This window comes from Amphibalanus amphitrite, unplaced genomic scaffold, assembly GCF_019059575.1.
Source record: "Amphibalanus amphitrite isolate SeventyFive unplaced genomic scaffold, NRLGWU_Aamphi_draft 000857F_arrow, whole genome shotgun sequence".
In the NCBI taxonomy this organism is placed as follows: domain Eukaryota; kingdom Metazoa; phylum Arthropoda; class Thecostraca; order Balanomorpha; family Balanidae; genus Amphibalanus; species Amphibalanus amphitrite.
Window position 1 is genome coordinate 296,952 of NW_024882351.1, and position 15,336 is coordinate 312,287.

The window sequence follows — 15,336 nt, forward strand, 5'->3', positions numbered from 1 at the left end:
GCTGAAGCGCCTGATTCAGTAGTTCGCTGGTTCGTATACCCTGGGTTCGTTCGTCCAGCCCTGCCCGTCCAGCCCATGGTCACCAGCCGTCTACTGAAAACACTACGGAAATAAATTTAGAGGAAAAGCAGGAAAAGATAGATAGATATGGTAGCATTTAGGAATATGGAAGCTTTACAGAAGTGGCGCAAAGGGGGCGTGCCTTCCTTTTTCTCTCGCGTTGCATTTCAATTTCTCCCTCAATGTGTTGACATCCGTTTCAGTTTAGTCTGAGTGTTAAAAGTAATTATATTTTCCTTTTCAGATAACAAAATAAGCGAATTCAACGTCAACAATGGAAAGGAATCCTGGATGTGAGCTCGGTAAGTGAGAACTAAAAAGTAAGCTCTCAATGGAACTCAAAATACGACGTGTTCAAGTTGAAGTGCCTCAGCCCTAGCCTTTGCATAAGTTCAATGTAGTGGTTAATGTACTTATAATGCAAGGAATTGTATTTTAATGCATGGTACTTGTCATTCAGCTTCCTTAAGAAATGATGCATTGCTATTATACTTTTAATGGGTTCAGAATTCATAGTGTGTCTGCTCCAACTAATGACAATTGCAATGAAAGCATCAGGTTATGTCAGCCTCTTGAACTGTTTTTTCTCACTGGTTGTTTCCTAAATGCAATTATAATTCAAAATGATGACTTTTCAAATTTCATTCAATTCTTCCACAATTTCCTTATTTTTAATTTTCCCTTTACTTGTGAATCATAAATGTATATTTCATCATGAGTTCATTATTTTGCTGAAGCTTGATGACTAGAAATGTTATCATGCCAAAAGAATGTTTTAATGGTGTGCAGACAACCTTTGCTAGAATCATTATGAGCCTCTTTCCATGTAATAATGTTTTCTATGTGCCAATCAGATCTGGCATGGGTGAACTCTGTGATTGTGGACCTTCCGGCCGTGAAAAGGCGAGCAGACACCATGGGCACCAAGCGCACTGTCAAGAAGGAGTGGCAGGCAGCCTGGCTGCTCAGAGCCATCTCCTGCATTGACCTCACAACTCTCTCAGGTCAGTGTCAGTGTCACGAATGCTCTATGCTCTTGCAGGCTAGTGTCCTCGCTACAAATCTCCCAGGTCTGTATCCTGGCAACTCTAAGGTCTGTATCCTCACAACGCTCGGTATGGTCACAGCTCTCGCAGGTGAGGTGAGTGCCCTCCCAAGTTTCAACTTTCAGCTCTCTCCCCACCACAGATCCTGATGAGTATTGTGAACATTGCTACTTTCTGATTGATGGAACTGGATGCAAGACAATAGCCTGGTAGGTTATTCCAAGTTGAACTTATCGAGCATAATTAACTACCGAGCTTAAAGTTGTTGAAAATTTAAGTGTTAGCTGTGCATTAGTTTTATAGAAGCCAAAAATGTTTGCTGCTGGCGAGAAGAAGAGTTTTCACCTTCATTCATATTGCAGAGTAATACATGTTGGCAATATCCACTTCAACAGTCCCTCCCAGCATAAATTGTGGTAAAGTTTGTGATAAGCATTAGTTTTTCATTTTATATTGAAAAACGATCAATCTGTTACCGTGTCCAGTCGTCCGCAAGCTCTTCGAAGGACGCATGCGTGATCCACATTGCACATATTCCACTTCTTGAGGCATGCCTATAATATAACCTACAGGTTACAGCTGGTGTGGCACAATACAATCGGTGCAGTCAATCCATCAAAGATCGTCGCTGATTTTTGTCTCCGTTCCCCTCAGTGACCTGGGTAATAGGTTCCCAGTACCGAAACCACATCGTTCGTAATCCGTTTCGACTTGCATGTCTTTCAAAGGCTGAAGCTGCTTTCTCGAAAATCGGTCTCTATTATGCTAGCCTTTACCTCGTTTTGGCGGAAAAGAACGGGTAACGTCTTCTGATATTGCGCAATATCGCCTTTGAATCGCCGATATGGTGGTTTGATTACGATCCGAGTTCTGGCGACGAATGACTGACGGGTGAATTGTATGATCCCGCTAAAAATCATCGGCGAATGTGTTGTTTGTGCACCGTTATGTCGCATTGTGATCGTAACTGAAGTGTTGTACATATATTGGTCGCACTATGTTACTCGGCCGGCTGTCGTCCAGAAAACTTAATCGATATGATATTTGTGCTATTTGTTGAGCCATGAAAGTGGTTCCCTTAAGGATATGCCCACTCAATGGGCAACTAACATAGGACAGTGTGATAAAATGAATGCATTTTTTATTTTGAATTCGAAAACAAGCTGGATTGGATGCCGCTCCTCCCGGACCATTATCAGGATTGGACTGTCCTCTTTAACATTCAGGTTGTTATAGATGTCGCTATGCTGAGCTGTTATTTTGCGTTACTGCGGAATCTAGGCCTCGGACGTACTCTCAGTTGAGCGCACTGTGATAAGTCCTCGCCGATCGGTGAGCTTTCCCGTCGTCATGAGCACCCACCGTTCACGTGCCAAGTGCGGTGAGGTGCAGTGAAAGTCCTCGCGGTGGTATTTCAACGGAACGTGAATGGAACGGCCTGGGACAATTTGCCTGGTCGGTGTCGTGTTTGAAACTACACCGATAAGACGTTCGTTTTTCGAAAACTTTCCCGCTGCACCTGTTTGTAACAATATCCGGGATTCCTAGTAAGTGGTTTAGTGAGGCCTACCGATGCCATTTGACATTTCCCTGAATGCTGAATTGCATTGTTGGCGTTATTTTAATATCTGGGATGTTTTCGGTCATTCCTGGGACGGATTTCTATAAAGTATATCCTGTAAACCGTTAAAATTTTCCTTACCCTGTCACATGCCTTTATTTCTATTACGTTGCGCAAATCGCACGATATCGACAGTTTCCGTGGTAACCAACCAACTGAGTACCTTTACTAGAATCTAACCCACTCCACTGAATGTACGTAACGATAGCAAACACTACACAACGCCCTCATTTTATCCCTCCTACCTTCCACCTCGCACTATCACTTCACCTGTGCCTTCACCCTCCCCCCTCCTTCAGGTGACGACACTGCGGCCAATGTGATGCGTCTGTGCCACAAGGCGGCGCGGCCGGTGCGCGGCGACATAGTCTCGGCGCTGGGCGTCCAGGAGCTGGGCGTGACGTGCGGCGCCGTCTGTGTCTACCCGAGCCGCGTGCCGGACGCGGTGGCCGCGCTGAAGAAGATCGGCGCCGCACACATCCCGGTGGCCGCCGGTGAGAGGGGAGGCTGGGGGGAGTGAGTCACTCGTGGTGAAGGAGTGGGGTACGATATATTTGAGTTGAGTAGGCTTGTCGGTGAGATTGTTGATTCTCCTATGTAGTGACTAGTGTGTTTCATCTCAAATTCATGGTGACTTATGACAAGCTCAGTCTGTGAGCATTTTCGTCTGACAGGCGTCTGAGCCGTCTGTTGGTAGTTCCTCCGTGCCCATACCGCCCACCCCCCCCCCCCCACTGTGACCCTAACACCCCTACCCTCACTGGCAGTGGCCACCGGGTTCCCGTCGGGTCAGTACTCCCTGAAGACCCGTCTGGAGGAGATCCGGCTGGCCGTGGCGGACGGAGCGGCCGAGATCGACATCGTCATCAACCGTGAGAGGGCGCTCTGCGGCGACTGGAAGGTGGGTGAGCCGTGTGCTATCCAGATTCTCCGTCCGTCTGTCTGGATTTATGTCTGTCTGTCTGTTTCTCATCACTCCTCTTTCTCTCTGCTGTCTCTCTCTATCCCTCTTCCTCTTCTCTCTTTTCTCTCTTTCTCGACTTCCTCTCTCACCATCGTAATCGTTTCCTCTTAGCCTCGTGCGCCCCGAACACTAGTAAGCCGCCTCGCTGTGCTTTGCTTAGGCATGTGCCCTATGATTTTTCCACCCTCTTCTTCACCTTTGTCTAGTCCATTTATGCCCAACTGAAAATATCGACACTATTACGCTGCTCTATCTAATTGTAAATATCGCCCGGACGCCCCGGAGTTGCCTATTTTATCCTTTATTGTATTTGTGGCTCACCTGTGATCCGAAGCGATATCGGGGAGCACTGGCATGCGTCGATTGTGGTGCTCCGCTGTATGTCGTTCCGAACGCGAAGAAACTCGAAGCCTGACGTGACTTACAAAATGAGGCTTAATGCTGAACTGCACTTCCTTGTGCTAAATGGCTGAAAGCCATTGACGTCGGTAGTTTTTGAAAATAGCGCGTCGCATTTTCTGTTACACGGTGGAAAATCAGCTTCTAAATTTGTTCCACTTCCTACGTTTAAACAGCCACATTCAATATTTTTCTGCAGACCTTTTGTGTTTCTACATAATTGCGCTCGTTTCGGGACTACCCTGGTCCCTTGTAAGCGTTCTTGACATTTCGAGTCGCCTTTTTGCGAGTGTCTTTTCTATTAGTCATTTGGGCTTTTGACCTTGTTCGTTGCAAAGGATGTGAACTGGTTTGGCTTCCATGGTGGGTTGTTAACGCGTGTTAACTAAGCTCCATTGTCCACTTTTAGTGCCGTGGTCCTTCATTTTTGACTTAGTGGCGTTAGACCTGTCGCATTCCATAAAGCATGTTGTACCTACATGAAACCGCTACGATGACCTTCTCCGCAACCATTGCAGTTTGCTGAACTGCCTGTGAAGCTCTGAGCACCTTAGCTCGTGTTACAGTGCTCAGATTATTATGATTGGTGAAACAGTTTAGATGAAACACTTGTAGGCTGTAGCGTTTTATTACCTGTGAATTATCGCTGTTCAACCGCGGATACGTGTTGCTTCATTTCACATTATTTCCAATGGCCATGCCACATTTCTTGCTTGTAGACTTCGCTGAAGCCATGAATGCTTTGCTATGGAACCCATCCCTCGAATCCTGACACTCGGATGTAAAACGAGATTGGCTCCGTCAAATTAAGCTTAATTTACCTATCGTTTGCCGACTTGTCTGAAATTAATTCGTTTTTGCTCACAGTGGCTTTTGGACATTCGGAATACCGGAGCTGCGAGCATGTTTTCCATGATTTTCATGAGTTTCGAGCATGATTTTCTTCATCGGGAACACCCGAACCCCATCTATCGGTCCCATCTGTTCTTGTCCCAGACGAGGTCCGACTAGTTAGCTGAGACACTGTTTCTTCATGAAGTTATGCGTTATTTCAGGAACACAAAATAGTATTCATAAAACACCGTGTAATACACATGAAAATCATGCTCCGCCTCTCGCGGGTAGCATTGAAATCGGGCGTGTCACGGTCCGGCAAGCTTGGTATTCTGTCCTATCACCGTTTACTGCGTTCGTCTGAGACGTCATTATGACCGCTGCTGTGACCGCCGCATTCCCTCAGGCCCTGTATGACGAGGTCAGACTGATGCGCGAGGCCTGTGGTGACTGTGGTGACACTGTCTTTGGCTGACTGTGAACCCTCTGTCCTCTCAGACCGTGTATGACGAGGTCAAACTGATGCGCGAGGCCTGCGGAGACGCTCATATGAAGACGATCCTGGCGGTGGGCGAGCTGGGATCGCTGGCCAACGTCTACAAGGCCTCGCTGGTCTGCATGATGGCTGGCGCCGACTTTATCAAAACCTCCACCGGTGAGGGAGCGGCGGGGAGGGGGGGGGGGTGGGGCGGTTTTAGGTGTGGTATAGGGCCTTGGGTGTGGTATTCACGTGGCGAGGAGGGCATATGCTGTGACAAAATGTGTCCCATTTTAGGATCTTTTTATCATCTGGACCCCTGACGTATTTTTCTATTGTTCGGTGTTCACCAACGGTATAGAACGCTCTCAGTTTTCAATTTTGATGGTTTATTTGAGGATCATAAAATCATCAAACACCGAAGCCTCGAACAATTATGATGTTCTTTTTTACAAGTCTCTTTAACCGATTACTGTGATTTCTTTTTCAGGCATGTCATTTCCTTATGATGATTGCTTAATTCATAAATTTGAAATAGCATTGAAGGATAATCCATTTTTGTGCGCATCACCTTCGTCTGAATGTTACATAACTGTTGATGTTCTCTGCGAATCGTGCGGTCACGGCGCCCCCTCATTACGGGTGTGTTTGTCAATCGTTTGGGGGTAGGCACTAGTGGTGCCAATTTCATGAAATTTCAATTCCAATTCCGATCCAATTCCAAGAAATTGCCAAGTAAATTTCCAATTTTGTCCAAAGCGGGCGCTATTCCAATTTTTAACGATTTTTGCATTTTTTGCGTAAATTTTAAAAGTGTTTAAAAGCGTTTTAAAGGCCTCCGTTTTAAAATTTTAAATTTTAAAGGCCTTGTGTTCCGATTAATTTCCAAAAAATGTTAAGAATTCCGTCCAAATTCCAAATTGGAATTGGACAAAAATTGGAATTCCAAGAAAAGAAATTCCGATTGGCACCAATAGTAGGCACACCTGGTAACCTTTGTAATCTGGCAGCCGACACAAAACTGCCAGCCGGTAATCCGCTGCCAAAGCCGAACCGGCCATTAGTCAGTATTAGGAGCGGCGTGTTATTTGTGTAAACTTGCATTCCCGGCGAGATCATGTGCCCGTTCGACCTCAGGGTACTGCCCGGACTGCCAGATTCTCGGGAACGGGAGACTGGGGGCTGACCTCCGCCGTACCAGTCACTACTCGGAACAGCGGGAGCGTACGAATAGGGGTCAGGGAGTGTTGATGTTCCTGTACCGGAATTTTTCCCTGCGTGAGGAGTCTTGAGCTGCATGTAAATTCAGTGTACCTACGGGTATGTGATATGCTATTGCGCATTGTATTTTGTAACAATGCAGCATGCAAATAACGGGATACTGTTCATAAGTCTAAGGTATTTTATTGATATTTTTAGGGATTTGTTGATTTACAGCTTCCACCCTGAAACACAAATCCCAATTAGCATTTATTTTGGTTTCATGATCCTTCAATAATGTCTCATTAGCTGGCACGTCATGTTTTCAGCAAACGCCATTGTCCAGGTGTTTTCTCTGAATGACAATAAATCAAGCTGTAGTTGCTAAGAATTAAATATGGCTATTACTAGAGTCGGGCAACGCTGATGTGCCTCTAGGACCTTGCTTACTTTAATACCTAATGAGTAAAGTGCTGATGAGTGAAGAAGCCACCGCCCTGACTGCCGTCCCGTCTCGCCCCGCAGGCAAGGAGGGTGTGAACGCCATCCTGCCCGTCGGGGTGGTCATGTGCCGCGCCATCCGCGCCTACCACGAGCGTACCGGGTACCGGGTGGGCTTCAAACCGGCCGGCGGGATCCGCTCGGCCAAGGACAGTCTCGTCTGGCTGATCCTGATGAAGGAGGAGCTGGGGAACGCCTGGCTCAACAGCACCATGTTCAGGATCGGCGCCTCCAGCCTGCTGGGCGACATCGAGAGGCAGCTGTTCCACCACGCGTTCGGCCGATACGCCGCCGCTGCCGAGCTGCCCATGGCCTAGGAGCGGAGGGAGAGAGACAGCGTCCATGGCGACACGGGGAGCTCTGTGGGTGAACACACAGAGGCAGGGTACGAGTGAGGAGCTGGAACAGACTGCTTGGCTCGGACAAACTCAGCGATAAGGTGCAGAGAAGAGGGCGCTGGTAGCTGAAGGGTAGATCCACAGATGGGGGGCGGCTTGTACCACGGTAGAGCGTTGCTTGGGCTCTAGCTGCGGTTAGGATTGCTACTGGTGGCATTATTTGCCAGCCTTGCTGGCTGTAGCTATCCGTCTATGGGTACATTAGGCAGGTGGCCGCTGGGGCCTTGTAACGTAGTGCAATTAGCGTATATCAAAATAAGCTATATCTCTGGGAACAATAATCTGCTGGTAGCTGCAATTATAGATGTGCAATGTGTTGACAGCAATCTGTGCAATTGTGTGACGATGTGGGTGTGGCTCCGGCCTGCTTGCTGTGCACTGCCTTTGCCGACTGCCGGGAACGTTTATGTGGCAGAATGTATCGACATTCCGCGAGTTCGACGTATTCCAGTAACCAGTTTCTCAAGTATCGCTATACTGACATATTACGGCTTCGAAACCTCGTACCATCCAAGCGCCTCCGTTCAGACCTTCCTGTCTTGTCTTTTTCAACTGGTAGGGCTGACAGGGCCCTGTTCCATGTGCATTGTGCGCCGTCCCGTGAACTGGCTGCGTGACTCGGGGGCTCTCGTGCCGCGCTCGCTGAAGGCCGTCGTGCCGCGGGATCGGCCGGTGCAGGCCGGCCGCTCCTCTGTATATCATTGTGCAATAGATGCAGGGATTTTCGGCCGGACAAAAAACAGTGCATTCCTGTTGCGCGGACGCTAGCGGTTGGTATTAAGGCGATTTGATACTAACATCGTGAGACATAGAGTACGTTATACCGCGAAAAAAGACTACTTTTTGTTTTGTAGTGATGTAAGTACGCCTTATGTGATCCTTTTCATCGGGCGTTTATTTGCATTTTGTATGCTCTGTGCCAAACGGGATTCGTAGCTGTACTTTTTAGACGCGGCGATGGAGTAATCGTCCTTGGGATGTGATATTCACAGGCTAATATAGTGCACAAAACACTCAGCAAATACACGCTCGCGATCCTAACGTCGTATTTCACCTTGGGCTGGTCACTGGTCAGTGCTTAATTAAGTCTTCTGTTCTGCGAAAGGCTGATAGGGGCCCAGCCACTCTTGTCAGAGGTGATTGGCTCATATGTGAGCATCTGACAAGGTAGCTATCATGGATGAGATGGCGCATCATGAGGCCATGTGAATACCGCCCTATCCTCTACCGCCCATCAAGCGCGATGGCGCCGCTGATCAGTTTCATCTGCATATCCTGTAACACCATCACAGCCACTGATCTATAACCACTAGGGTAATCACTACCACCGGGATGCATATCACCGCACAATCACGATGTAGGTGTAGGACGGCCTGGGAAGCGGCTTGCTCAATGTTCAGATCGCCTCGGTTGACTTGGTCGTCTCCCGTTTCGCGGATCCTCACTGAAAGGCCAAAAGTTGTAAAAATGATGCTGGCTCTGTAGATGGCTTTGATGTTGGCCTCAAGTTGGCCTCATCTACTTGTTGTTGGCTTAGATATTTATTTGTTTTATCACAGCAGTTTTTATCTCTTTTCTTTACATGGCTTTAAATGTCTGGACTCAATTTCATTTAGCTACGGATTTCCTTTTGCAAGTTGAGGCAATTATCACGCACTAAATACAATATGGCTATTGTATACCAGCAACCATGCCATGCGGAAATTTCCCATGTGGTCAAAGAGAAACAATTATTCCGTGAATGTGTCGGAGTGGAGTGGCGTTATTATATTGATATCTAATTGTTGTAGACGGCTCGCGGCACTTAAGTTTTATTTGGAATAGGCTTAACATTAAGCCGTGAACGGGATCAATCTCCATTTGCATCGGAGTCCATTCACCATTGGAATCTTTTTGCTGTTCATACCAATGCTGTAAGCTGTTGTCCATTGTAATCTGCCAAGTTAAATAGCTTTGGAGCTGTTGAGCTGCAGCCATGGCTATCCACGAGGAAGCGTTGAATAAAAAGCTCAACAAGAAGAAAAAGAAGAAGTTGGAAAAGTTGATGAAGCTGAAGGCAGCAGGTGGGTACCGTAAACCGGGGTGACTTTGTATCACTTTTGACCAGTTTGGTACAATATCTTGTATATCACTTGAGATTTCACTCTGGAAACTGTTTCATCATACCAATTGGACAATTCTCTATCTAACTGAGTACAATAAATGCCTTGAAATTTATCATAAATATTTTATTTTTTACCAAAAAATTGATCATTCTCACCCAGACGTCGGGGTGACTATGATCACTACATTAAAATCACCTTATGTGTGCCATAGGAGCCCTCAGAAGGGGCTTATGTGATAAAATTACATGTTTTGAATAAAATCAAAGGCTTTGCTTGACAAAAACTCACACATTTTACAGTAAAACTATGAATCATTGAGGTATCAAAATAAAGTTGCATGCTCTGGGTCTAAACTGACATTACAGAGCTATAAGCAGCAAAATTAGCTACTTTAACCTCTTACTTCAAGATTAAGTAACAGTCACAGATGTCCTAAGCCACAGGCTACCTGTTCTACATCACACTTTGTCTGCTGGTGGCTGTGGGACCACTTGCCACACTGTTGATGCCCCTCCCAGCTGATTGTCTTTTTCACTTCCCATTGACGCTCCAATTACCACTGAAATAGAGCAGCTCAATGCTCATCCTCCATCATCGGTATCTAAGCCTTTCCTTTCTCTTTCTTTATCTGGGTCTTTCTCATCTTTACCATTATTTTTGCTGGAGATGCTAGCGAATTTATACTTCATGCCAATGACAACAAAAAAACAAGCTGTGACATGAACATGATTATTCTAACTGGGACACAAAGCGTCTGATATAATGCTTCATTGCTTTATTTAACTATTGGCATAGAAAATACAGTTCACATCAGCTAATTGCTCATTTGAGGCCCAAAATTGGTCTATGATCAAAGTCACCCCGGGTATCATTGTCACCCCGGTTTACGGTAACAGTTAATAGTCATACAGGAATAATTTCCAATCTTGGTAGTAATGGGCATCAGCATTGGCTCAGTGATTTTTTAGATGCAACATGAGGTGCTGTTTCCATTTTTTTCACTTTATCATGCATGCCGTAGAGGAAAGAAAAGGGTGAAAGTTGTATGAGAACAGGCCTATTCAATTTTAATTCCTATTAAAAATTTATCTGGCTGAAATGTGACGGTTAGAACTGGATGACAATCTCTTGATGTTCCTTACCTCTTTCAGGCTTGTTTGTTTTAGTTTAATGCAGCTAAACACACACTGTTTCATGTTGTTTTCAGAGGAAGCAGAAGCTGCCGCCAATGAGTCTGGTTCGGCTGCGGAGGAGGCACAGGCCGACACTGAGGACGACACAGGAGCTGACACTGAACAGACTGAGGAGCAGCACACAGAGGAGGTGGCTAGTAAAAAGAAAAAGAAGAAAAAGAAACAGACTGCAGGGGAAAATGCAGAAGAGGCAGCTGCTGAGCCAGTCCCCACTGCCACCCCCTCAGGTTGGAATACATGTGCTGCTGTCACATGCATAGACATTTTTTATTGAATTAGTAGGCAGCAGATGAATTATTCACAATCATCCAGTTCCAATTAACCCTCACACGACCAGGCCATTTCTCATAACACGAACGACCAGGGGGGGGGGGGGTTGTTACGACCCCCCCTGGCGTTTCGAAACGGAAGGTCGTAGAGCTTAGCGGAAAAACCAACGGATTGCTCTCAACGAGATCTCGCGATTGGTGGTATATTTTTGGTCCTAGGTCAACATTTGACCTACTTTTGACCGGTCAAAGGTCAAATTTTCGGAAAAATAGACTTTTTTTTTCAACTTTCGGCGGCGATTGCGGCAAAACGGTGGGAGATATCGACTTGAAACCTTCACTATCGTGTTCCTTGATCAATTCTCTATCGTTTGGTATGTATTTCGTTTCCCTAGCTCTAAAAATGGCGCGTTGGGAGCGCCGGAAGTCGGCAAGGTCACAGTCGGCGGCAGAAATTCGAAAAATCAAAATTTAAATTTTGAAATCTGATTGTATTTTTGGATTTGGGAGGTCCATTTGCTCCCTATAGAAGCTAATATTGCTGCATATTCCCATTGAGGTGACAAGAATTAGCAAAATAGTGGTTCGGGGCGCTTTTCAAAAATACTCCTTTTTGCGTTGTTCGATGGCCAATCAGCAAAACCCATTCGTCCGATCAGCACATAGGTGGCGCCAGTGAGAGGCATTCCGGCAAAACCTTCAGCGTATGGGCAAAACGGAATGCTGATCCCACTCCACAGTTCGTCAGTTGGTATTACCTTCGCTATTCGCCATAACTGATTGAGTTCCGGCAAAACCTTTGACGATTTGGATAAATGCTTCGTCATTCGTTAATATCCCTTCGTCGTTCACCAAAACATCCCCATGCTAATTTCGGCATTCCTCATAACATTTCGTCAAAACTCAAAACTAAAAACAGATCGCCCCTTTACAGAAAAGCACAAATATGACCACGTTTATACAGTGCAGTGCGAGGCAAAGGTGGCGAAACTCGCAGACCATTGATCCACATAAAAATCGGTAGCGTTATAGGTACAATGTAGATGGACGTAGCTGACATGTTATCGGCTGATTGAAAAATGGACAGGCAACAGAGCAACAGGCTGGATAAGTTAACCCCGCCTCAAACACCAAGGAACAGGCAACAGGCTGGATAAGTCAGCGCCGCCCCAAACACCAAGGTGTCCGGCCGGCAGGGCCCGGCTCGCCATCTGTCAGCCATTCCCTCGCGAGTCCGACCGGCGCGGCCGCCCGAGGCGTTGTCCCATGACATCGCACGGGCAGTGACGCGATAATGACGGCCGACTTCGTGGTTTGTATCGAATTGCTTGGAGTCCGACGCTCAAGAATCTACGTGCCTACTCGGTATGGCGCCGGCAGTCTCCTCGTAGCTATCGTATAACTGCCTTTTTCGGAATCGGGAATCCAATAGTTAATTGGTTGCAAATTGCGCTGGAACTGTCATAAGCCTCATCCCTGAATGCGTGATTAACGTTAAACATTGAATATGGCTAGATAAGCACTACATCATTGACATTTTGATCATTGACGAAAGTTTTAAATCAACAGTCATTGTTTACGCACAGTACCGATGAATTTTGCACATCGACTAACCATTTTGTGAAATGTCGAAGCATTATGACAATATGACAAAGTGTTTTGCCTATGACGAACATTGTGCTCAATGACAAAGAGTTATGCAGAATGGTTAAATGGAGTCCAGCCTGTTTTGCCGACCGTCAAACAGTGATGCACATCGCCGATGGGTTATGCTGAATGACGCTTGTCCAAACTGATGCCGAAGTGGTTATGACGATTGGCCATCGAACAACGCAAAAAGGTGTAGTACCGGACGCTGTTCCTCTTGTGACGTCATAGCTCCGTGACCTGACCTGACCCGGTCAAATTTCTTATACCATATGATAGCCAATACTTGCCCCAACATGCATGGGAAGTTTCATCACGATCCATCAACCGATGTCCGTACCACCGGCAGGAAACCTCGGGCGTTGGCACTCAGTTTGTGAAAATCCGGCCGGAGGCTGTACCTCTTATGACGTCATAACTCCGTGACCTGACATGACCCGATCAATTTTTTTTCGGCAAAAGATGCGCAAAGGTTGCCCCAGAGGGTATTGAAAATTTCAGCCCGCTACGACAAGCCGTTTAGCGTGCACTTCGAAAAAACCTCAGGGGGGGGGGGGGGTTGACACAACCCCCCCCCCCCCTAGGCGTTCTAGGGTTAAGAATTTGTAATTAGTCTTTGTGGTTTCATGGCTTTCACACTAAATGATAAGTATGAGCCTTGTTGCAAAGAATTCATGTCATATTTTTAATCTGCATCTACATTTTCAGTACCTGGTGCATCATGGATGGGTGTAAATCCAGTGGAGGACACCTCATTTGACTCACTGAAGGACAGAGTATGTGAGTTCACACTGCGCGCCATCAAAGAAATGACCTTCACACACATGACCCCCATTCAGGTGAGTGGGAGGCAGTCTCAGGTCATTGTCTGACTCCACTGTCTGCTGTGACAGAGTACAAGTTGTGGCTCCCGTTCAGCTGCATTTGTCCGGTCTGGCTTGCATTTGGTCCTTTCTCTTTACATTTATGCAGTAGATGCAAAACTATGTACCTACCAACATTCTGGCTTCGTTTTGGACGAATTATGTTGCTGATTAACATCGGGATTTGTTGTTTCTGCTCTGGACATTCTGTCTCTTGCGCAAAGCTTGGTAAACTCTCGGTCTTAAATGAAGTAATAAGCATTTTACCGGCCCAGCATAATATACCTACCGGTAGAGTTTTGAGGTGGGTGTTTCATTGTCTCATTATCACTGTTACACACGTTTTGTATGTGTGCCTCCGGGCTCCGCAGTCTCGCTGCACACCTAATCTGTTTTATGAAAACTGCTGTCACATTTTCTCCATATTTCTCCACAGTCTCGCTGCATTCCTCATCTGCTGGAGGGCAAGGACCTGGTGGGCGCCGCCAAGACCGGCTCCGGTAAAACGCTGGCCTTCCTCGTCCCCGCCGTGGAGCTCATGTTCAAACTCAAGTTCATGCCTCGGAACGGCACCGGTAGGTGCGGCCCGGTCGGTAGAGTTATCGTAAGTCGGGAGAGTCACCGATGTATATCGAATGGAATGCGTGACGACTGACGGCTAAACGGAAGTAGACTTATTTGTCCGAAGGACCTGAGAAGAAGTTTTTTCAGAGAAATTTGGCACATAGATGCCCCATTCGATGAGCCTTCGAAACGTTATCGTCATCGAGCTGGTTTTCCGTTGCTATTGGACCGCTGTGAAGCAAGGCAGTATGCGTTCCCCACCAAAGTGATAATTCTTTCTCAGACTGGTCAGTGGTCACAGTCTGACTGTTCTCCTACCGTCAGGCGTGATCATCATATCGCCGACCCGCGAGCTGAGTATGCAGACGTTCGGCGTGCTCAAGGAGCTGATGGCCCACCATTTCCACACGTACGGCCTCATCATCGGCGGCACAAACCGGGCGTCCGAGGCGCAGAAACTGGCCAACGGTGAGTAACGGGACGCTGACGGGGTAGGGCTGGAGGGGACTGGGAGGGATGGATGGTGGAGGGGGGATGACCGTTTTAGAATGCATCGAATTGCAGTTGTAGGGTATTTTGAGAGTTCAGTACTGGTGAAATTGTTAGACTTTCAGGATTGAATAACTTTGCACCAGCCTTTTCATTTGTTTGTTGCGGCTACCTCTACTGTCCTGAATATTTATCATCTGTCGCGAACCCAAATGTTGAAATGAAAAGGGCTCGTTCGGTTTTTGATTGGCAGCTATCGATCGTTCCTCCAAACCTGGCTCACTTACGCATGTTGTGATGTCGGTTCGACGTCCGAACCCAGTTTGACGTGATGTGCCGTGGATTTGAGGGCTGCACGCCATTTATCTGCGCATTTTGAATGTTATCGGAGTGAAGTGCTCCTGCGGTGCAATTGATGATTCTCTGAAATCTCGCATCTCATGTTGTGACGGAAGATATGCATGACTTTCGTCCAATTCAGATGAGCTGCAGTTGCTGCTCCTAGTCCTGAAGATCACTTAGAAGCCTTTTATTTATACTCATGTTGCAGCTCTCGGTCTGACTGATTTGATGCGTGTCATCTGATGCGTTCCTGATCCTCTGATGGATGCTCAATATTGAGACACCTGTCCGCCGCTGTCAGAAGCTGTTATTCCAGCGCCGATAACAGATGGCGCCAGTCGTGCCGCTCATGTGATTGAGCGG

At 46.8% G+C, this 15,336-nt stretch overlaps 2 protein-coding genes across 2 annotated transcripts; both read left to right on the forward strand.

The window, feature by feature from the left end:
* Window positions 1-212: 212 nt before the first annotated feature.
* Window positions 213-8,542, forward strand: LOC122367205 (deoxyribose-phosphate aldolase-like). Its single transcript, XM_043340106.1, has 6 exons — window positions 213-362; window positions 915-1,064; window positions 3,027-3,221; window positions 3,495-3,628; window positions 5,423-5,579; window positions 7,128-8,542. The coding sequence occupies exons 1-6, from the start codon at window positions 335-337 to the stop codon at window positions 7,418-7,420; spliced, it is 957 nt and encodes a 318-aa protein (XP_043196041.1). The 5' UTR covers window positions 213-334; the 3' UTR covers window positions 7,421-8,542.
* Window positions 8,543-9,160: 618 nt separating this feature from the next.
* On the forward strand, window positions 9,161-14,618 carry LOC122367196 (probable ATP-dependent RNA helicase pitchoune). Its single transcript, XM_043340088.1, has 5 exons — window positions 9,161-9,564; window positions 10,814-11,026; window positions 13,424-13,554; window positions 14,015-14,153; window positions 14,467-14,618. Exons 1-5 carry the CDS (start codon window positions 9,477-9,479, stop codon window positions 14,616-14,618), a joined length of 723 nt encoding a protein of 240 aa, XP_043196023.1. The 5' UTR covers window positions 9,161-9,476.
* Window positions 14,619-15,336: the final 718 nt, after the last annotated feature.

Coding starts and splice junctions, on each gene's coding strand:
- LOC122367205 (XM_043340106.1), top strand. CDS start 335: ATGGAAAGGAATCCTGGATGTGAGCTCG. Junction 1,065..3,026: donor TGACCTCACAACTCTCTCAG/GTCAGTGTCAGT, acceptor CCCCTCCTTCAG/GTGACGACACTGCGGCCAAT. Junction 5,580..7,127: donor CTTTATCAAAACCTCCACCG/GTGAGGGAGCGG, acceptor CTCGCCCCGCAG/GCAAGGAGGGTGTGAACGCC.
- LOC122367196 (XM_043340088.1), top strand. CDS start 9,477: ATGGCTATCCACGAGGAAGCGTTGAATAAAAAGCTCAACAAGAAGAAA. Junction 11,027..13,423: donor CCCCACTGCCACCCCCTCAG/GTTGGAATACAT, acceptor CTACATTTTCAG/TACCTGGTGCATCATGGATG. Junction 14,154..14,466: donor CATGCCTCGGAACGGCACCG/GTAGGTGCGGCC, acceptor TCCTACCGTCAG/GCGTGATCATCATATCGCCG.